The sequence below is a fragment of the Neolamprologus multifasciatus genome, chromosome 23 (genome assembly GCF_963576455.1).
Source record: "Neolamprologus multifasciatus chromosome 23, fNeoMul1.2, whole genome shotgun sequence".
NCBI classification, from domain to species: Eukaryota; Metazoa; Chordata; class Actinopteri; order Cichliformes; family Cichlidae; genus Neolamprologus; species Neolamprologus multifasciatus.
The window spans coordinates 11,102,738-11,125,915 of NC_140460.1; the positions used below are offsets into that span (position 1 = coordinate 11,102,738).

Sequence of the window (23,178 nt, forward strand, 5' to 3'; positions counted from 1 at the left end):
TGAAAAGTCTTAAATCTTAGCTTGAAAATACACTACGTTCCAAATTATTATGTAAATAATATAGTTGATACAAATGGCAGTCTGTATAACTTTCAAGTCATCAGCCATTAGAGCACAATTCAAATTGCATTATACAAACCTCCCAATGAAATGTACGTTTTTGCAAAAAATTTCTGGGCCCACTGCAACTGCTTCTGCTTGTGGGTATTGGTTAGGGATGGCTGAATGGCAGGTTTATGCACAACTGCAAGCCTCTGAAGGATCTTACACCATGACTCCAGAGACACCATCAGCTTCAAATACACTATAAAGTCTAATTAGTTCCCAGAACTAGTAATGTTTACTTAAGATAACTATGTTAGAACAATTTATTCATTGCAAGTATACAGTACCAAGAATAATTTGACTGACTGTGTCATACTAATTGTTTACCCACTGATTAAAATACACTTCCTGTAATGGCATTAAAATCAACCCATTTTCAAAACCAAAAAAGTATGAGTCAACATACTGGACTCTGTTCTGCTGAACAACAAATAATTATATTGCCCTCATTGTAATAATCTTACAATGAAAAAAAAGTCTCAGATTTAGTTATTCTGAATCCAAGGTTAGGGTTTCGCAAGTTACATTACTTATATAATCAGTACAAATGTATTTATTGTCTTTGGATCAAATAACACATTTGTTTTGCGTTCAAACACAGAAGCTTGGTATGTTGTAATATTTTAAGGATTGCTTGTTTCCAGGCCTGGTATTACTGCCTGAATGACTGTCATGGATTTAGGTGTTCCACATGCAAGTGCAGAAGAAAGTCTTTAACATTGTCCCAATTACCCTTAGGTACAGTGGCAGTGGATGTGGATTAGAGATGTAATGGCCTTAAAAGTGCAGGTGACCATCCTCACTGACCACACGATCTGTGACAGAGGACTCATCTGTCCTGGTGGCCCGCAAGCAAACAATCATATTCTTTAGAAAACCAACTTATTTGCTTTCTTAAAACATTTTTTCTGCATTTGCTATAGAACAGACCTCAATTTAGACAATTTCAGGCTCCCTCCCCACCAGAAAGGTGACACTCAATGTCCCACTTGTCAGTCTGGATAGCTCTGACCACCGACACACAATAATGTCATGAAAACAAGTTTTTTTTTAAAAAAGGGATATGCAAACATGGACAATAATTTTTCATTGTGATGATCTGCAGAAGCAAATTTCCCTGTTCAAAAACTTGCAGACTTCACTATATACAGTGTAGACAGTGTGGACCCTCTAAACTAAGTTTGTGGGATATAATCTTTTAAGAAATTCAGACCATGTCTTAAAGAATTGACTGGCGTGAACAGCAACAACATAGAGCAGTCATATCTCAAGTCTAATAACAGAAGAGAGGAAAAGGTCAGTAAAGAAACATCTTCCCAAACCAAAGCACAAATGAAACAATAAGTAAAACAGGTTGATCTAAAGTATGCTTAAAGTTCAGCCTGATTAATATAAATGTCACTCCTGCCCCTGTGTTTTCTATTTGTATATGTGTATCTATGCCTGTGGTGCTTACATCACTGCTGCAATACCTGTGCACAGGATTTAGTGAGCTCCATTGTCAGAAACAGAAAAATCTGTCACAGGGTACCCATCTTTCAGCACCGTTTAAAACATCCATCTCTCTTACCGTTTGCTACCAAAAGCAGATCACCCACAGAACTTTACCATAGCACTGGTGTACTATATGATTATGAAATCATGCTATTTTAATTACATGGTTACCTGACCCTTAAAATAAGGTAAAAATGTGTTAAAAGTATAGTTTTTGTTGTTCTTCCTAAAGATGCTTATTAAAGCTTTTATTTCTTATAATTGCAATTCCTTATTCGCTTGTCTACAACATCAGTGGTCATGTAGAATTGAACTCATTTTTCTTTAAAGAATTTTTAACTGCTGTCTTGCAAACTTCAAAGGAAAGACGAAATACTTGTGGAACAGTCACTCAGGGATCATTGTGTTGTGTTCATCCATGTGTCCAGTTTTTGTATTGCTTTTTGTTTTTTGGTTCATGCATTAGGTGTGTTGCTCAGTTTTGTTTTACTAAATGTTTGAGCTCATACACATGTTTTAAACAGGTCGTATGTACATTTAACTCGGTACTTGGACTCAATGGGTATTTATGTATTATCATCTGGCTCGCCTTTTTCCTAGGACCAGTCCTGTATTTGCATTTGGGTCCTTTTTTCTGAAACACCATCTACGCTTGCTAATCCACACAATGACAGGTAAACACACCTGTCGGGCTTAAGATCACAAACACACGTTTGTATTATGACTTCAAGTAGCTGTATTCCTCAAAGTTAAAGTGTACTTTACGATGTCAGTCTTAGTTTTTCTTTTTTTTAGCTAACTTTATTTTTACTTTGATTTCTTTTTCACTGTTGTAGATAGATAGATAGATAGATAGATAGATATACATACATATATATCTATATATATGTGCCACATATATGTGGCACTTTTTTCAAATGTAATTTTCTCATGAAATCAATTAAACAAACACAAATATATACAGGCAAGTGGCGTGCCGGCACAGCAGTGCAGGAAAAAACGCAATGCAAATTCATCTCCGACTGGTTAGAGAAGTGTTTGTACTGCTAAAGGACATTTAGTCCACTGCAGTGAAGTGGAGCTGTGACCCTCTGAGGTGATTACGCTGAGTCCATTGTCTAATTATATTAACAGTAAACTTAAGTAATGAGATTGTTGCATATGTGTGCCTTTTTAAAAAGGTTATCAGACTAACTAAATAACTAATAAAACAACTAATCAAATACTGTGATAAATGTGCGGACTACTGGGGATCAAAAGGCGAGAAAGAAGAAACAGTTCTCCTGTGCGTCCTTTCACGTTATTCAAGCATATGTTAAGCTTAACACTGCATGTACTCCCACTCATTTAAGCTCATATTCTAGCTATTTTTTATTAGTGGTTATTCCAATTTCTAAACTGCAGGATTCCAAAAATCTGAGGATTTATTATAGTTTTTATAGTCAGTGATATTAATGGAGGTCAATGATTGCCTTTTTTGTCTGCTTTATTTCTGATTTTTTTTTCAAATGAAAACAAGAAGTTGGAAATGAAATGTCTTTAAATGTTTTATTACTGAAGGACAAACTGAAGCATGGAGAGAGCATAACAGGAAGAACACGTGTGTGTTTACAAGTAAAATAATGACTTTATTGATACCACAGCCCTGAGTCATCACGCTGCATTCATGTCTTGTGGGAAAAATCATTATTTCACAGTTGAAAGCTACAAGGAGGGGAATTTCATCGGACCCATGAAGGTGCCATGATTGTAGTTTTTCTGGACTCTTTGTCCAAAACTGACCTGAAATCTGATTCTCAGAGCATATCAGTTCCCACAAGAAGTGAATGTAGCACTGTTGTAACCAATCACAGAGAGGAAGAGGACACAGCAGAAACATGACCAATCAGTAGGTGTTTCACTTTTATAGGGTGGAGCCTAGTTGATGATTTTGTGGTAGGGGTTGAGGGGGAGGGAGGAGGTGAAAGCTCTGATGTCGGTGATGAGCGTGGTGTCCTGAAGAGATGGCGACTCGGTCGGCACAAATGTCAGCTCGCTCACTTCACCGTAGGCCGAGGACGAGTTAGCAGAATCTGGGCTGCAGGTGGTGCTCTGATCACCTTCCTCCACGCCAAAGCCAACCACCTGAGTGCAGACAGGAAAAGGAAGGAAAATAAAGAGTGTGACTTTAACGACTCAACTTTACTGAAACAGCTCGTTCCTTACAAACGCAGCTCAGAGAGAAATACTGCTTCCTGTTTACTCACGTGCACACTGAGCTTCCTGCTGCTGTTGTTTCTGTGCTCCAGGAACCAGGAGACCAGCTCCTGTTGGGTGAACGTCTTCAGAACCTCGATCTGCAACGCAAACCACAGTCGGTCATCAACTGGGACCAGGACCAGCAACACAGCCTCTCAGCATCAAATTCCCAGGACAAACTCGCAATAGATCCATCCATCCATTTTCTTTACCACTTATCCAGTTCAGAATTTCAGGGAAGGAGGAGCCCATCCCAGCTGTAAGAGTGAGTGGTCGGTAGGCCATTCACCAGCACTGGCACGGTCACTGGCTGGTTTGGTTAAACCTGAGCCTGTAGAACGTGCTGAGAGAAAACTTCATAGCATGACTTCTAGTAAGATTCACATTCATCCATCTCAACTTAGCTGGGATAGGCTCCACCTCCACTGCAACCCTGAATTACATAAACAGAAAAGAGACTAGGTGGATGGATGGGTGGATGTTGGTAAAGTAACATGCAGATGCAGAAACATGAGCGTCACCTCCTTGTTGAGCCGGTCGAAGACGTACTGCTGCGTGACCACCTCGAACCAGTTGCGGTCCACCTCCTCCCCCAGGTGTGCGTCCTCGCACTCCTTCAGCTTGATGAGCGCCGTCACCTGAGTCCCAAAGGCCTCGTCGCTCAGACCCGACAGACGCTCTCCGAAACTCACCAGGAACTCCTCGATCTTTGCCTCAACGAACTCGGAGCTGTGAGGAGGACGAAAAGAAGCTTTAAACTGGCTCACCTGAAAACCTCAGCTAAATTCACACAGGTATCCTCACCTGAATTTTGTGGCTTGAGTTTCCACAGTGACGGAGAATCCAAGCACACCCGACGTGTTCCTGCAGGTGGGGTACACCTGGTACCTGGAAGTCAGGAAGTCAGAGGTCAGCAAGTTAAAAACTCAGCGATGATGTGGGGAGTTCTGTGTTTTAGCGCCCCCTGCTGTTTCTTTGAATGTAAAAGCAGCTCACACTCCAGTCTGTGTGACACAGATATGAACACGTGATCGTTTGTTATTAAAGGTTTCTGATTTTATTCAGCTGACGTTAAGGTGGGATCTCCTTTCCTGTTGGCTCAGGGTGGAGAGTTGTTCACTGATGGAGGTTCTCATTATCAGCGATTGTGTTGCTATGGAAACCTGTTTCAGGAAACCTGCTTTATCAACATGATGATGCTGTGGTTTGAATCAGTGTGACAGTTAACCGGAAGAACACTCACCCCAGCGTCTCCTTCGTCCTCAGGAAGTCGAAGCAGGGCTCCTCCATGTGCATCTGTGAACACACACATAAACTTCAAACAGGAAGCTGTAACGAGTTCATTTCCTGTAGTTTCAGTCAGAATATGTACCAGTGAACAGGTGTTAGCTTGATAAAATGAATGTGTATGAGGTGTGATCTAAAAGCTTCATCACTTCACCCAGATTTAAAAACCCCACTTGCTTAAACCTGGATGATCTTTCCTTGAAGGCGGTCTCCTCTGAACCTTTTAAATATCTTCCTGTTAGTCCTGTGCTGACTGCCCCTTCCTTGCTCTGTGAATGTGTTTGAGGTCAAATCACAGGGTGAGTGGTCAGAGCAGGTGCACAGGGAGACGACCTTAGAGGGGTGATCGTCCATCTTCACATCGGCTACAGGTTCTTATGGGCGGAGTCACAGAACTTTGTGAACCTGAACAATCTGGATTTATTCAGTTTGCTTCTAAATGTTAAACTTGTGTTCAGTGTTTGAGGCGACACTCACCACCATCAGCTCCATGAGAGCGTGCTCTCTGAGCTTCTTCAGCCCGGACTGCAACACACACACACACACACACACACACACAGAATTAAAGCCCAGCAGGAAGCAGCTGGTTGTGATTGAAGGTGATACCATCAGGAGACCGCTGCTGGCTTCATGCCCCAAATTAAAATAGAGGATGCTATAAAGCAACTCGTGGCGCTGTGATGTCCCCGATACTCGCACTAAGGCATTTTACTGAAATAGAAACCACAAAAATATAAAAAATAGAATTATATCTGTTGTCTTGAGCTCTTCTATCAAAACCAGGATGAACATCATGAAATTTACAGTTTTGTTCATTCTGGACGAGCTTGAGAGTGCCCCCTATTGGACAAAGCGGGAATCAGCAGTTCTGTGGTGTTGTGTTTTTTGTTTTTTACCTGGTAGTAGACGGTGACCTCAGAGTTGGCGTCTCCTTTGTTGAGAGATTTCACTTTGCAGAGATGATGTTTCAGCGGCAGCTCCACCACCCGGAACAGCACAGGGACGTCTGCAGGCAGCGGCTGGAACTGCAGCTTCCTGCACACAGGTTGGTGTGACATCAGAGCAGAAAGCTGAACTCTTCCCTGAATCTGTAAAACCTCGCTGACGTCATTTAGAGGACTGAAGATGTCTCTGTGAACTGATGAACAGCAGCAGATACTCACTCAGTGAAGTAGCGCAGAAACTCTTTGGACTCCTGTGGGAGGAAATGACATCATCAGTGAGATCAGACCTTCAACCTGAACTAAATATTCTTCTACTTGATTCTGATCTGCACATCGGTGGCGTTTCAACACACCTCAATCTTTGTAACCTGTTGCAGTTGAAGACACAATCAGGACTTAGAGAAGCAGAGATTCTAGAGTTTATAAAAATTTAATTTCTTAGAGAAAACAGCATTTTCTGTACTTCCTGTTTCTTCTTCTTGTATAGCAGTGCCGCTGTGGAGGTTTTATCTGTTATCATGCATATTGTTCAGGAGGAACGCGGTTCCAGGATACACGCTGACAGACTTTACCTTTAACCTAAGCTCTGTGTGCCTGTGTGTCTATGTGAATCATGTTTATACATACGTGTGAGGACCAACAGCCCTTTTGAGGACAAAATGCCCTTCCCCATGAGTTTGAAGGCATTTTTGAGACTCCAAATGTGGTTTTAGTGTCAGAGTTACAGTTAGGTTATGGTTAAATTTAGGTTTAGGCTGAGTCATTCATTGTTCATGGTTAGGGTAAGCAGCTAGGGAAAGTATTATGTCAATTAGATGTCCTCACTATATGAAAACAAGTCTGTGTGTGTGTGTGTGTGTGTGTGTGTCTCACCGCACTAGTGAAGTTTCCCTGCACCAGCCCCTCAGCATAAAGCTCCGCCTTCAGCCCTCTGACGAAGGTCATGAGGTCGTCAACAGTGAGACCTTTTGAAACTGCGCGATACTTCTGGATGACGGACCAGCGGCAGTGCTCGAGGATCAGCAGACGGATGTCTCTGCAGAGGAAATACACACAGTTACAGCAAGACTGCAGACACAACACCCCGAGGCTTTCATTATTATATCTGGAGACTTTAATCATGCCACACTGGATTCTACTCTGGCTGCTTTTCACCAGTTTGTGAATTGTCCCACACGGAGCAACAGGACAATTGACCGACTGTATGCCAATGTGAGAGATGCATACAGAGCCACCCCCCTCCCCCCACTAGGGAAGTCAGACCACAACCTGGTTTACCTACAGCCACAATACACACCCCTCGTCCAAAGGCAGCCTGTCACAACACACTCCATCAGGAGATGGACCCCAGAAAAGGAGGATGCTCTGAGAGACTGCTATGACACCACAGACTGGGATGTGCTTCTGAGCCCACATGGTGAGGACATAGAGGGGGCGACACACTGCCTGACAGACTACCTCAACTTTTGTGTGGACACGGTCACCCCTGCTAAGACGGTACGGTGTTATCCTAATAACAAACCGTGGGTAAAACAGGAAGTCAAGGCTGTCCTCAACAGGAAGAAGAAGGCTTTCAGGAGCAAAGTGAATGAGGAGATGAAAGCAGCACAGTGGGAGGTGAAAAGCTACAGCATGCCCAGGACCCACTACAGTTCGCATACAAGGCGGATGTCGGAGTGGAGGATGCCATCCTGTACCTCCTACGTAGAGCCCACTCACACCTGGATGGGGGAAAAGGCACGGTCAGGATCCTGTTTCTTGACTTTTCCAGTGCCTTTAATACCATCCGGCCCTGTCTGCTTCAGGAAAAACTAAACAGGATGCAGGTGGAGACCCCTGCTTGGTCGCTTGGATCTCCGACTACTTCATTGACAGACCACAGTAAGTCAGGTTGAAGGACATCACGTCTGACACTGTGGTCAGCAGCACAGGAGCACCACAGGGAACTGTGCTGTCCCCTCTTCTCTTCACCCTGTACACCTCTGACTTCTGCTATAACTCTGAATCACGCCATATTCAGAAGTTTGCAGACGACACAGCCATCATGGGGTGTATCTGGGATGATCAGGAAGAGGAGTACAGAAGTCTGGTGAGGAACTTTGTTACATGGAGTCACGCAAACCACCTGCAACTCAACACCTCGAAGACCAAGGAACTGGTTGTGGACTTTGGGAGGTCCAGAGCAGGTCCACTGCCGGTTCAGATAGAGGGAGAGGAGGTGGTCAACACGTACAAGTACCTCGGGCTGTGGGTGGACAACAAACTGGACTGGTCATGCAACACAGAGCACCTGTATAAAAAAGCCCAAAGCCGACTGTACTTCCTCAGGAGGCTGAGGTCTTTTAATATCTGCAGGAAGCTCCTGAGGATGTTTTACCAGTCGGCGGTTGCTGGAGTACTTTTCTATGCTGTGGTGTGCTGGGGGAGCAGCACATAAAGAAGGACTCATCCAGGCTGGAAAAACTGATCAGGAAGGCTGGCTCTGTGTTCGGCATGAAGCTGGACACTCTGGTGACAGTGGAAGAGAAAAGGACACTAAAAAAAACTGCTGGACATTATGGACAATGCTGAGCATCCTCTGCACACAGCCATAAACAACCAGAGGAGTCTGTTCAGTGACAGGTTGCTTCTCCCAAAGACAAGAACCAACAGACTTAAAAACTCCTTTGTCCAACACGCCATCAAACTGTTTAACTCCTCTCTGGAGGGCAGAGGGAGGGGAAACAGGAGGACAAAGGAGGGGGGAACAACTAAGCTGTAGTGCCTTTTCACTGTGCAATACTTTTTGTTAATAACCAAATGTAAAGTTCTATCTTATCTTATCTTCTTAAATGTACGAGCCCACATACTGACATCAGTGAGCATGCTCTGACTGAGCACGGGGCAGAGAACATGAACACAGCTTGATGGAAATCACTGGGAATCGTTTATTTGATTGAAAAGTTTCTGATTAGCTTATTAAAATGTGACACGATTTACTGTTAAAACAGAACAGAACTGGTTCAGGAGCAGCTGTGCCTCAGAAGGTCATCCACTAATCACTGGTTCAACCCCTGGCTCCTCTAGATACTGAACTCAAAAGGCCTGTGTGGACGTACTTGCCCAGCCTGTCTGGCTTGATGAGAATATTGAAGTAGGTCTTCTTCAGCTGCTCTGAGAACATGGTGAAGACGCTCGGCTCGGTGCTGAAGTCTGCCAGCTGATCCACGATCAGCTGCAGCAGCAGCTGGAAGGAAAACAAAGCAGCTGAAATGATGTTTAACACTCCGACTTGCAGATATCAAACCAACTTCATTATTGTGTGCTTTCATCTTTAACTAACAGATACCCTCACAGTCAAGCAACATCGAACTACTAGCAAAATTCAAACCTTCACAACAAAAAAAGCTGATGAGACCTGCATAGAGCACTCACCCATGTGTTTTGTAGAGACTTTTATCTTTTGGAGATTATTTTTTCTCTGTGTTATTGTAGGTCTCTATACTACAATATAGAACGTGTTGAGGCGACTGTTGTTGTGATTAGGCGCTGTATAAATAAAATTGAGTTGAATTATCAGAGAGACCGGCACTCACAGTTCCTGAAGTTTGTGAGAATTCAGTGATACAAAGACGGTGAGATTTTATTTTATGGGGCAACCCTTCAGTAGTTTATCACATGTGATTGGTGATGATTGAAGTTTAAGTTAATTTAGAAAAAGCTTTAGTATTAATGCCTAAATAAGTACCTGCTCATCTGCAGGACACTTCCTGCAATCTTTGGTTTTCAGAATAAAGAAGATAAAAGCAGAGACGGAGACTGTCAGAGCTGCAAGTGCTGACTCTGCAGGTTCATGCAGAGCAGGAATAACCTTCATACCAAATGTGTGCGTGTCTGAGTGTCTGTGTGTGTCCTCACAGGCAGTTTGTGGTTGAAGCCTTTCAGCCGGATCATCAGTCCGTGCTCTCCGGCCACCAGTTTGTACTCCAGCTGAGCCACGTCGGCCTCGTAGGCCGGCTCTGCCAGGTTATGAGCCAGGATGTTCACGAAGAGGTCGAAGAGAACCAGGCTGAGGAGGAGGAGAAGAGAGAGAGTTACCTTCATCATTGTGATCATCTCAGAATGTGAATGAACTGCTAGCTTAATATCTGAATTCATTACGTGTCCGTTTGAACTACGTCAGACCGAGCGCAACTCACACTCTGAGCTGTGATCGCCACGCTCTGCTCACCTCTCTGTTCATAACTCAGTGACTGCATCGACAGATTTAGAGACTTTAGCGAGGCTCAGCCCACTCTCCATCTGTGCCGCTCAAATTTAACAAATGCTGAATATGTAGCACACAAAGTTATGTTTGTGTCAGTCACTGTTTCCAGGTAACACTGTGCTGCACTGCAGGTGGATCTAATATGTTCGAGTGTGTCGGTGGCTCTTACTTCTCTGGGCTCGTCTGGATCATCGGGGAGATCAGGTGGAAGCGAATGTAGGCTGAAATAAAAAGACATCAGTGATTATTTATCCAAACAGATTCTGATACAGCTGACTGTTTCCAGCTGTTATCGTCTTGCTGATTCGTGTTTTGTGTAACTGTAGGTATAAATACAGTTTTTAATTGAGCTGACATCACACCGCATCACTCTTATTTGGATAAAGTGTAATGACATCAAGTGTCCACAAGATGCAGCTGTTCCACCTGCCTGTCCTGATAAAATTGAGCTTTAATGCCTGAGCAGTTTTCAGGTGGATAGTTTAAACTGGTCTGTCTGATTAAACCAGTATAGATCTTATTTATGGTTTAAACTTGGACTGAAACACTGACTGAAAGTTTTTACTCTGCAGGTCGTCATCTTTGTGCTCAGTGCCTGAAGATGCTGCCAACTCAGCAGAGGTCAGACTAGCACATTAACTCCTCTAACTCTGCCGCACTCGCTCACTGTCAGACACAGACTGTAAATAGAGGTGGAAGCATTTCCTTAAACAGCAACCCTTTCTAATGTCCAGGAGGGGGCGACTCCTCTGGTTGTAAAAAGAAGTCTGTCTGGACAGAAGTCTATAAGGAAGTGACCCTCCTACTCAGCTGCCTCTGAGCTCAGGAAAGTCTGTCCTGATAAGTTTCTGGTGTTAGGTCTAAATCACTAAAACACAAACTTCATTTTGGTCCTGTTAGAGTCGCAAAAGACCAGGCAGCAGGAGAGGATTTAGGGCGGGGCCAAACAGTGATGGCTTTTTTGTCTTACATGAAGGTAAACGTGAGATTATTTGGTTCTGAATTGTTGGTTGGTCCAAACTTTGGTTTCCCTTTTCTGGTTCAGCTCCATCAGCAGACCTGGCCGGCTAAGCTCACCTTTGGGGATCTTGAACTTGTTGTCCTTCTTGTACCAGAGACAGCCACGCTCGCTGTTCACAATCCTCACAGGATACTCTGTGTCCGGACAGTCAGGCGTTTTCAAGGTGAAATCCGTTGCTGCAGAAGCGACAAAAAACCCAGAAGATCGAGTTTATTGGTTGTCAGTAATGATGCTGTGATGACTGAAACACTGAAACGTACTGATGTACAGCTTACTGAGCGTACTGATGTACATGTTAGCGTACTGATGTACAGCTAACATCACGCTGTGACTTCTGTCACAGCGTGATGTTACAGGATGTAGAAATTGGTTTTTTTTGTTATTTAAATTCTTAAATCCTGACTGATTTCAGATCTAAACTTCTCCAAAGGCTGGAAACTTGTCCCCGGCTTTGCTGTAGGAGTCTGAGATGCACATCTGAACTTTTCAGCCTTCAGCTGATCCTAAATCAGCTTGACGTGGACTCAGCCTGAGCTGCTCTTCATCATCTGAAGCTGCCAAATGCGTTCACACTGACCGATGAATTTGTTCTCAGCAGGCAGGTGGAGTTCAGGGTTGAGTTCGAAGTCTCCGGCCCAGCGCTCAGCCCACTCCTCTGGGATATCTGACGAGACAAAACAAACACACCAACATTTAGCGACAAACAGGAAGCAGTCACAGGGTCAGACTTTCACTGCTGACGACCCCCTGAAACTTTAAACTCTGCGCTAACTTCACACCACTTAATTCTGATTGGCTTGTCCGGTCACTTCCTGTTTCCTGTGAAGTGTTTGCAGTAATGGCGATGATGAAGACATTTGTGAACAAAGAAGCAGGTTTAATGGCAGATTTCTTTAGTCATGTTTATTATGATGAAGAAACAGGAGTGCTGCAGTTTGCATGTTCCTCCTCTCACAGTCCAAACACAAGCATGTTTGGTTCACAGCCGAATCAGCTGTACATGAAAACATGAACAGCTGATTGGCATTTAGTCTAAATTACACTGGATCTGACTTTTTTAAAATTTTGAGCTATCAGGCTGCTGTATGTTTATTATTATTATCATTATTATTGAAAGCAGATATTTTAAATTTGAGACATTTACACAAACAGGTAGGACTCAAAGTTGCCTTCACAGCTTTACTCTGTTTCAAAGCAGACATTTACTGCATAAATCATTTAAAATCGTACATATCAGTAATGTCGACAGAACAAATTTTGCAGCTTCATCCACACAAATGTTTGTTGTTATTTTGTTCAACTGTTTGCTGAAAAACTAAACTAAACAGTCGTTTTACCTCAGACCTCCATGTTCTCGAAGGTGAAGTTTGATGTTACTATAGTAGCGTATAAAAACGGTTTGTGTGAGTTAAGTGATGAAAATAATAAGCGCTTCATGCCCTCCCACCACGACAACCTCCCCCTGCCTCAGGGTTAGGGTTAGCTTTTAGCTACGCGCTCCTTGGTGCAGACTAACAGAGTAACTGTGCTGTGGTTAAAGCGTCGTACCCTCCATGCTGTAGCAGGTACCGAACCATTTCTCTTTGAGGAGGCAGCAGCCTTCGTTTTCTGGCGACAGCAGCAGCAGATTCGCTCTGTCGGGTTTCAGCAGGGACAGAGCGGCGTTGATCACCTGACAACACAAACAGTTCACTGAGAGCGTAAACTCTGCACAGGACAGATTACTGCACTGATTCTGGATCAAGATCCGGATCACAGTGATGCTCACCTGGGGGTCGTACTCGAACATGAGCTGGTCTCCAGTCAGGAAGTCCTGTTTGGGAAACAGCTGCATGTTCTCGCAGATGTTCTCCACAAACTCGATGGGATCCGTCTGCCCAACACAATTGGAAGTGAGCGTTTCACAGCGAAAGACAGTGAAGAGTGAAGCTCATCATGAGGAGTTACACAACGCTTGGCTTTATCGTTTCTGTCCTACTCTGTCTCTGCTGTCCCTGATGAAGCGCCTTCTCCTCTGAGTGTCTACCTTCAGCCTCTGCTCTCCTCCCTGAGCTCACATCACTTCAGCCTGACTGTGTGTCTGTGGTGCAATACCTCTACCTGTTCCTGGTAGTGGAACTCGTTGGCTTCGATCTTCTGAATTTCCTCATAGATCCTGCAAAATAAAGAAAGCAGAAACAGAGGATTTCATTCAGACAAAGAAAAAGAAATAAAAGCAGATAAAATAAAATAATCTCAGAGCTCGGTGACTTCGTCCCAGATTAATGCTTAAAAGATTTTTTTCCTGGACATCATTTTTCACAAAGTTTGATGACATCATAGCTTCCTCAACAAGTGTCTGGCTCCTCCCACCAGAAGTGCCATGTCCCCTCATCACATAACATCTGACTTCAGTGTGTGATAAGAACTCTGCCCTTCACTGAAGTTCTGTTTAAGCATCTTTTACAGAAGAAAATTAACAATAAATCGATTCAATTACGGAGCTCTTCATTACAGATGGGATTTTCTGATTGGATGTGGTACTGCAGACTATGTGTCTGTTAGTGTTAGTTTATCTAATGAGTGTTAGTTTGATTAAAGCCGTTCCACAGTTTTATTCTCAGACTTCAAAATAATCCTTCCTTATGTTAAACTGGGTCTAGCCCTGCGGTTCATCCTGTTTGAAAAGTGATGCTTTAGCTCCTCCCACTCCAATACAACTTTCTTCTGATTGGACAGCTTCTGAAAGCCTGCAGAGGGGCTGGAGCTTGTTAGCACAACCCACTCATCTGGCCAGTGTGAAAGTTCTAAAAAACAAACTGTGAACCTGAACCTCCTCAGATCCATCTGAACACGCCAGAGTCTGAACCTGCAGCAGAAACCTCTGCTGTTCTCTGTAGATCTTCTCTCATTTCTGAGCGTGCCGTGTCTGAAAGAAATCTGTGACACGGTGATGTCAGTTCACCGAGGTAACGAGCAATCTGAGCTGCTGGCTCACAGAGACTACTGCACATACACTGACCTCATTATTACTACGGTTTAATATGAACATCCAGCACTGCAACAGCAGATATAAAGGAGCAAAACTTTTTTGATGCCTGTATGGTGTATCGGAATGTGAGCATGTGCAGCTGAGTCTCTAAACTCTAAACAGACAACTTAGGTTAAGTGATGTGTAGAAGAAAGATCTCCCGTCCAGTGTGGGTGTGGTCGTCAGTGAGAGGATGCCTCTTCCTCACTAAATGCTGCAGTAACACTCCGCACGAGGACGAGGGAACAGTAAGTTCAGACTATCAGACGCTCATGGATCATTGCATGGATCATCTCAGCATGCTGCTCACAATGATACAGAAACTTACATGGAGATAAAGAGAAACGACACAAACATGTTTGTAGATTTAAAGATGAGTGACGGTGGACGCTGAGTGGATGGTGTGCGGTGGCGTGATCATACATAAATACAATGTCAACAACAACACACCTGATTTTCAACAGAAGAATGGTGTGATGGAGACATCTGCTGAACTCTCACTTTTCAACCAAACGTGACAGATTTTAGCTTCTACGTCTGAGCCAATCAGATGTCAATTAGAGCTCTAATCAACAGGAAGCTGCTCAGAGGGAAAACAGGAAGTCACAGCTGGAATTGGGCTAAATTCACACCTTTGGAACAGCTTGCAAAAATGACTTATAGTCTTTCAACAACAACATAAATCCTAAATAGATTTGTTTTTAAATGATGACGACCAGATTTGACCTAGAAAACATCGTCTATGGACGTCTGCAGCTGAGATGGGAATTAGGTTTTTAAGCCTGACCTCTGCTGGGGGCCCAGAGTCTGCAGCATCTTCAGATACTGGAACACAAAGTGGACGACCTGCAGAGAGAACAGCAGCACGGTGAGGCCTCAAACCAAAGCTTTTACATCAGCAAACACATTTTTTTGTGTGTGTGTGAGCATGTACTCATATCTTTGTGGCAACCAAAAATTAGAGGTTTAATATCTTTTAAGTTTTTTAAGTTTGAAGGCATTTTTGAGACTCAAAATGTGGTTTTAGTGTCAGGGTTACAGTTAGGTTATGGTTATGGTTAGGGTAAGGGGCTAAGGAAAGCAAGATATGAAAACCCAACATGTATGTATGTATATGTGTGTGTGTACCTGGTAGAAGTTCTGGTAGCCCTGATCAGTGAGAGTGATGGAGATGGAGAAGATGGAGTAGGTGGTGTTCTGGTCAAAGCCGGTCTCACTATTTCCTCCAAACAGAGCCAGAGCCCAGCATCTGCACACACACACACTTATAAACACAGAACACACACACAGGGCAGTGCCTTCCTTTGTTCACACGTCTGTTTTCATGACTCACTTCTTCCTGAGCAGCGACAGGATGCTGCCGGTCCCTTCATGTCCGATGAGCCAGGAGATGTAATGAAGAGGCTTCACTCTGACACAGGAACACAAACAAACATGTTCACACACTCAGCTGTGAACATTTCACCTGACCGAGCTGCAATCCACACACACACACAAACATCAGACCGGACGTTCAACACTACAAGTTTTGTGTGACGGCGGTTATCGTGTTTTCTGCAACATTTCTGTATTTCCTGATTGAGAACACGTCTGAATTGGTCTATTTCCTGATGCACAAGGAAAACTTTCAGATTCATTCAGGAGAGTAAACAGCTTCAAACTGAGGATTTGTCTTACTGATGGTGACTATGATGTTAGACTACAGCCACGTGCACTAGCCAGGCTGCGCGTTACGATCAAAATGGTGATCATTGATTGCTGTGCAATGAAATCTGAGTGCCAGCTGACTGAGACTCTTGCTCTTTACCCTGTGATACATCCCAGCCAGCTGCGCTGAACAGTCGAGGGTTAAATGTCAGAAAGTGACTCACCTGTAATGCTTCCCCTGTGGTGGGACGGCCCAGCTGATGGTCAGAGCATGAACCTTCCTCACAGGCACCACTGCAACACACAAGCAGTCTTCATCAATCCCAATTTCTCACTGAAACATCATTACCATCAGAGTTTCAGGACGCCTCCATGGAAACAATGTGGGAGGAAACCGAATGGCTTCACTTCCTGGAACTCTGCTGTCAGGTGATGGAAGACTGGCCAGTCAGAGAGGGGAAGTGTTATCTAAGTGTTATAGTCTTATTGGCCCGAGAGATTGACATTAGTGATTACAGGTTGGTTCTGATAAACTGTATTGATCAGGCAGTGGGTCTCCTCCTTACTGTGAGGTGTTTAGATTTAGATTCAGATTTCTGCCTCTCTCAGCTTCACTAAGGACGACCTGACGCTGAGCCACAGGTGATAAACCAGGTGCTACAGCAGGGACAGGAAACACACCTGGAAGCAGCAGGTGCTCATGCTCCATATTCATAACCAAAGGATTGCTGCTAATAATAACAACAACATGACATAAAAATCAATAATCAGTATGAGTCACCTCTGTAGAGTTTGTTAAAGGCCGGCGTGTCAAACGGCTGCTGCAGGTGAGAAAAGTCAGGTCGAGGTTCACCGCTGGAAACAAACACAGGTACATTGACGTAATTTCCATTACTGATCACTCTGATCAGCACTCTGTCCACTAATCAATATCAACAGTTTAAACAGATCAGGTAAGAAGCTGATCAACAGGTTTAACTGATGAAAGAACTCATCATTTATTCATTTAAAGATTCTGATGATCACTGTTTATTAATTCTACATAGAACAAAGTTCAACACATGATTGGATGCAGACATGTGACATCACTTTAATGTGTGTGTGTGTCTTACTTGTTGGGCACCCTGATGAAGATCTCCCTCACCCACTCCTCCAGCATGTCCAGAGTCTCTGAAGAACACAAACACTGTGATCCAGCTGTTACAGAGCTCGTTTCTATCTGCAGTTTCAGTTTAAAGCTGAACTTTACTCTATAAATAAACAGCGTTCAGTCCTGTCTGTTGGAACTTTGTGTTTTTGCTGCTTTCTGTGACACATTAGGAATAAACAGGTGCAAGACTGAACTCAGCTCATCAGCAGGACAAGTCCTGCCCACAGACTCGGAGTGAAAACACGTGACAGACCGGCATGGCGGCGGTTCTACTGTTACCTTTGGACTGAACAGTGAGCGTCATGTACTGAGCTGAGTAATATCTCCTCCAGAAGTCCCTGAGCCGCTCGTAGGTGTTGATCTGCTTCTCCCGGGGCTCGTGCTTTAATGTCTGAGCGTTACCTGACGGGAACAAAACGACACCTGTTAAACACAAAAATCTGTCCACAACCAACAAGTGTGTGCAGGTCTGCCTGGACAGGAAACACAATGCAGCAGGTGCAGCGAAAGAACTGCAAACAGACATTGCAGATTACAGGCTATGAGCCCAAGCCCACTGATTTAGACATCTGTTAAATACGTGTTACTGCACCTTCATGAAAAGTTCCCTGTTACTGAGCCCTGATCAGACTGAACCATCAAACAAAGCCAGTGGAGTCTGTGTGTGTGTGTGTGTGTTCTCACCCCAGCAGAACTTGCTCATCGGGTGTCCCGGTTTGGCCAGACTCCCAAACAGCATCTCCTTCCGGTGGGAGTCGGACGGCCTCGCCAGCTGAAACTCTGAGTATCAGAGGACAGGAAGTGACATCACAGAGGGAGATGTAAAGAGAGGGAGGAGAAGACCGCGAGAGGGCGCCGTAACGTATGGCAGATTTTAATATTTAAACATGTTTGGACTCACCGCTGTCGACGGCCTCCACCTCTCTGTCGACGGCATCCTCAATCATCAGAGGACAGATGAAGAACTGAGCCCACCTGAAACGCAAACAGCACGTCAGAGCCACAGCTGGTGTGTCAGCTGAGACTGAGAAAGGCAGCAATATGTGTAGTTTAAATATTGTGTCCAACAGTTTGTCTGGTAGGAGAGCTCAGTGTGTTATAGGACAGTTTAAGCTCATGACACTAATGTGTGTGATTTTTACAACGACCAGGTGGCCGGAGTGTAACAGTTAAGCTGCTTTTCCTCCTTTTTGTAAACGGCGACCCTCTTCATTTGAATGTTAAGGAAATGTCTGCCAAGCAGAGGAAATGGGAAACAAATAAGCTGACGACACTGCAAAAAAAACGATTTTCAAGAATGTAAAAAACCTTGGTTACGGACTTTTTTTTCTTATTTTTTGTCTAAAAACAAAACATATTCTTAACAAGCAAGTTTTGCACAAGTGCATTAAGGGTACACTGCAAACACAGCTGCCAATGGGGAAAGCAAATGTTGCTCCTTAAAATTAGCAAATGAATCTAACTTTACTCTTTAAATAAGAAAAATAATCTTATTCTGGAAGAACGAGACAACTTTTCAATTTAAGAACTGTATTTGACGGCTGAGAGCGGCCGGCCTGGATTCGAGTCTGACCCACGGCCTTTTGCCACATGTCTTCCCCTCTCTCTTTCCCATCGATTCTTCACTGTCCTTATCAATAAAGGCCAAAAATAAAATATTTACAAAAAGGTTTTTAAAAAAATGCTTTTTTGTTTATATGAAAATCTAAATTAAGGTGTAAAATCTTAGAGTAAGCAAATAATTCTTGAAAACAGCTTGATCGAGAAAGCATAACGCTCATTTTAGGTAAAGATTTTCCTTCCTTGTAAAAAGGATTCATTTGCTAGTTTTAAGAATTCTAGCCAAGCAACCGCTGCTGGCAGATTTTTCTTCTCAAAACAACACAATTTTGTCAGATTTAAGAGAATTTGGCTTATTTCAAATAGAGCTGTTTTTGGCAGTGTACACACAAAGACAGAGGAATGTAGGAACTTTGTAACAGTTTCTGATATTTCTGAACCACAAATTCATGTCGGGAAACAGTGGGTATAACAGCCTCTCCATCCTCCAGATCGCTCGTGTCCTCAGCCGTCCGTCTGTCCGCTGCTCTAAAAACAGCCTCAGGACAATGTTACCTCACAGCGTCTGCAGTGAACAGCTGACCTCCCATCAGAGGTCCAGATGGCCCAAAGAGCTTCCGTCCGCTCACAGCGAGGGCGCTGCCTTCACACGCCGCCTTCACACGCCTGAAAGCTCACAGCGGATCCCACGAACAGCAGGTAACAGGAAACCCGAGGAGCTCACCTGTCGAGCGCGTCTCTGAAATGCTTCCTCTGCACATCGAACTGGAAGATGGTCCGCTCGCAGTCTGTGGAGGCATTGTCACTGCCACCGTGCTTCTTCAGGAAGGCATCGAAGCCGTTCTCCGCCGGGTATTTCTCACTGCCCATGAACACCACTGAGGGGGAGAAAGAAGAAGCACAGAGCGGTCAGAGCATGTATCTGCTGGCCAATCACAAGTTGCCAGCAGCTCACAATCCTGGGTTTAAACTACGTAATCATCTGTAGGTCCAGCAGGTTAACGTGTTAACGTTCAGATGTTTGAAGCTCCTCACGGTGACGTCTGGATTATTTCAGGCTGCTGGTGAAAGCAGCTACGTGGGAAATACCACTCAAAAAGTCAGTGCCGCATCACCACGCGTCAGAACAACCCGTAAGAGTCAGACTGTGCTGATTTGTGCACCCAGATGTTCCCTTTGCAGCAAGAAGTCTTTAACTTTTTAAAAATTTCTCAAAGGGAAAATCATTTTTTTATAGTGAGGACTTCCTGATGAGCTTTTGGAGGCTCGGATCGAAGCCACACAGGCTGAACTGACCACGTTTACAGCTTCTTTTTCCAGCAGTAAAAAAGCATGTTTCTAATATTTTGGCAGCATTTTAATATTAAAGTTTCTCCAGTGATTTCAGTAAATTCATGTTATTTACTCATAACTTACAGCAGGTACTGCTAACAGAGGCAAGTTTGCATTTGCATTTTAGCATCTGTAATAAAGTCTCTTTGTGCTGCATCATCAGGATTCTCCTGAGGCGGGGTTTAGTGTCGCTGTTTAAGGGACAGCTGGAGCTGCACGATTCAACAATGAAAGCACGTGGAGGAAAGTGAGGACTTTGCGATCCCTTCTGAAAACATGGATGTGTAATTTGATTCCAGCTGTTGGCTGGACTCCTCCTTGTCCCATTGGCTGTGAGGGCCAACGCAGCTGTATTCATGTGAGTGAGGCGAGGTGTACGATTGCTTCGTGTTTGGTGCGAGTGCACCGTGACAGTGGGTAGATTTGGGTGGGTAGGTTTGACGCTGGAAACAGACACCTGATGATGACTGTTCATTGACTTTCACGTCACATCACATCTCATTAATAAAGCTTTATTCTAATTAAAACCATGGGTGATCGTTTGTAAGACAAGCTCAGGTGATGTTTGCGATGACGTTCACACTCACTGTGCTCCAGGAAGTGTGCGAGGCCGGGCAGCTCATCAGGGTCACTGAAACTCCCCACGCCAATGCACAGAGCTGCAGCAGCCTGAAAACACATAAGGGTCACTGCCGGTGGATCTGTCACAGAGAGCTGACGTAGTTAAACTGTTTTTGTTCAGAGACACTGAGGAAGAAGATGAGCCTTCATCACCCATCCTCCACACACCCACCTGCTTCTCAGAGCTCTTCTTCTTCTTCACTGGGTTCTCCTCTTCCAGCTCTTCAAAGTCGCTGTCCTGCTCTTCCTCTGCTCTGTCCCCTTCTTCCTCCTCTGAGCCCTCTCCTGAGTCCCCTTCATCTTCTTCCCCACCCTCCTCCTCTTCCTGCTCTTCCTCCTGCTCTGCCGACTCTCCGTCGCTTCCCTCCCCGTCAGCCCCACTGAAGTCGGAAATGAGGAGTGCTCGGAGGCCGTTGCTCAGCTCGACGTATCTGCAGGAGAGCAGAGGAGTTCATACAGTGAACGCTCAAGTAACGTCACACCTGGATCTCAGGTAACAACTTTAAATACTGACGTTCCTGTCAGAGAGGCGTCAGACTAACTGAGAGGAACAAACCTGAAAGAAATGCAGAAACGAACACTAATTTTCTGAAATGAAAAATAAAATGAACCTTCAGGAGGACCTTACACAAATAACAGCCTGGGAGGGGGGGGGGGGGGGGGCAGAACAAAGTATTTCTAACAGTTCACTGGCTGGAACACTTTTGTTTCAACCAATCACAGGTACGAGTTCACTTGTGAAGCAAACACCTGAAAAGGGAGGTCTGTGGGGTTAAACTGTCAGTTGGACTCAGCAGTTTTCTGGTTGCATTTGAACCCTCATCATGGGTTGAATAAATGCTTGTGTCACTCACCTGTATCTCTTTGGGTCACTGGGTGATTTGACGATCTCTGGGTCTCCCTGGTCGTCTACAGTGGCTCCCTCCTCCCCGTCTCCAGCCACCTGAGCCCTGGCGCCCTCTGGGGGCGGAGGCTCACCTTGGTCTGGCGCAGATGCTGGACTGGCAGCACCAGCACCACTCATCGACTTGCTGGTCTGAGGCATTTTGGAGAGTCCTCTGCAGTGAGACACACACATTAACAAGTTATCAATGACTAATTCACTGGAAATAAATGTATCACCACTGACTATGATAATCGGTATATACTGGTCACTTTTCTTTAGGACAGCGTGGGAGAAACATGAATCCAGACTGTGCAGATTTTATCTAATCATGGATGTTATTGGAATCACTTCATACATAAAACTAAACTCCTAATTTACAGAAAGAATCAGCATCAAGTAGCCAATAATAAAATACTATATACAGATTAAATGAATGCCGAATTGAAGAACAACGCCTCCTGCTTTGAAAAGTACCTCGGGTTTTATTTCAGTAAGTAAGGGTTTTTGGTAAAAGGTAAATATCAGATTTTATGAGGGAATTTTGGTGACTCGGCATCGTCTCTCGCGAGAACAACGTTGAACGTTAACAAGGATTTAAATTGAGCGGAAGCTCATGTGAAATCCAGTTTATTTAACTGCTAGCTTCCCCGTTAGGAAACTAACGGAGGCGCTAACTGGTTGACCGATGCAGCAAACTTCATATAACCGCCGACGGCGTCTCCACAAACACACCGAGCTCCGTGAGCTTCAGGTTGAGGCTCCGCCGGCTCGTTTCACAGCTATTAAATTCAACATACTTTAATCCCAGCGGTTAGCGGACTGCTAGCTACTCCAGATACTCGGAAGTAGCGTCAGCCAGCCGCCCCCGGCTGGGCAGGTGGAGGCTGTGTGTCCGTCAGCTGGGCGCAGCTTCACCTGGACTCCAACATACGGGCGATAGGAGCCGTTTTTACCTGCCAGGAGGAATAAAACACTCACCTTCGTCTTTGAAGCCGCCGAAGTTTAAGAGAAGTAGCCGGTACTACCTAGCTGGTCAAAACAAGGCCTCTGATTGGCTGAGGTCACGTTAATCACAGAAGACTGGCCGTCTGATTGGTTGCCACTAATCGAGCTGTAAAGCTTGTGCGAGAAACATGCTGGGGAGGGGGGCACCGGTAGTAATATAATAATTAATAAATTATAGATGCCTCCTGTTTGTCACAGTCTCGGTTATTGTTGTCATTGAAATAAAGAAACGTTTGTTTTCTTAACTAAAAAGTTGCATCGTTTAGGCTGATTGTATTTTGATTTGATTTGATTTTTTAACCCTGCGAAAATCCAGTTAAGCTGTTACAGCAGCCAAAACAATAATGCAGATAATAACTACCACGTGTGGTGATTATTACTGCTGCTTCACAGCAAGAAGGTCATGGGTTCAAATCCATGATGTTTCTGAGGTTGTTCTGTGTGGAGGTTAGATGTCAGTCTGGGTACTCTAGCTTTGTCCCCATAGTATGAAGTTGATGATTAATAATTAGACTTGAATGGTTTTCTGTCTCTCTGTTAGCCCTGCCACAGGCTGGCGAGCTGTCCAGCGTATACCCTGCCTCTCGCCCTATGTCAGCTTGAATACACTGCTTCTCCAGCAGAACTCATTG

At 44.3% G+C, this 23,178-nt stretch overlaps 1 protein-coding gene across 3 annotated transcripts; it reads right to left on the minus strand.

Annotated features, from left to right (window-relative positions):
* Positions 1 to 3,284: 3,284 nt before the first annotated feature.
* Positions 3,285 to 22,640, minus strand: nrd1b (nardilysin b (N-arginine dibasic convertase)). 3 transcript variants are annotated; one of them, XM_085151120.1, is made up of 31 exons: positions 22,520 to 22,640; positions 21,510 to 21,713; positions 20,828 to 21,086; positions 20,622 to 20,703; positions 19,427 to 19,580; positions 18,044 to 18,117; positions 17,827 to 17,922; positions 17,422 to 17,544; positions 17,105 to 17,162; positions 16,774 to 16,847; positions 16,217 to 16,286; positions 15,679 to 15,756; positions 15,474 to 15,594; positions 15,133 to 15,191; positions 13,436 to 13,490; positions 13,104 to 13,208; positions 12,884 to 13,007; positions 11,913 to 11,999; positions 11,392 to 11,511; positions 10,484 to 10,535; positions 9,966 to 10,116; positions 9,167 to 9,294; positions 6,942 to 7,104; positions 6,288 to 6,319; positions 6,021 to 6,159; positions 5,602 to 5,649; positions 5,081 to 5,133; positions 4,642 to 4,725; positions 4,359 to 4,566; positions 3,846 to 3,935; positions 3,285 to 3,723 (listed from the first exon to the last, which is right to left on the minus strand). In XM_085151120.1, the coding sequence occupies exons 2-31, from the start codon at positions 21,698 to 21,700 to the stop codon at positions 3,517 to 3,519; spliced, it is 3,285 nt and encodes a 1,094-aa protein (XP_085007246.1). In that variant the 5' UTR covers positions 21,701 to 21,713; positions 22,520 to 22,640; the 3' UTR covers positions 3,285 to 3,516. The 3 variants fall into 3 exon arrangements, with proteins under 3 accessions (XP_085007246.1, XP_085007247.1, XP_085007248.1); XM_085151121.1 differs by lacking the exon at positions 22,520 to 22,640 and adding an exon at positions 22,339 to 22,483; XM_085151122.1 differs by lacking the exon at positions 22,520 to 22,640 and adding an exon at positions 22,274 to 22,292.
* Positions 22,641 to 23,178: the final 538 nt, after the last annotated feature.

What these genes read in the sequence shown, in the direction of transcription:
- nrd1b (XM_085151120.1), bottom strand. Translation starts at nt 21,700, where the DNA reads ATGCCTCAGACCAGCAAGTCGATGAGTGGTGCTGGTGCTGCCAGTCCA. An exon ending in AGAAGAGCTCTGAGAAGCAG is followed by an intron (nt 20,704 to 20,827) that starts GTGGGTGTGTGG and finishes ATGTGTTTTCAG; the next exon opens with GCTGCTGCAGCTCTGTGCAT. An exon ending in CCACAGGGGAAGCATTACAG is followed by an intron (nt 15,757 to 16,216) that starts GTGAGTCACTTT and finishes TTCCTGTGTCAG; the next exon opens with AGTGAAGCCTCTTCATTACA.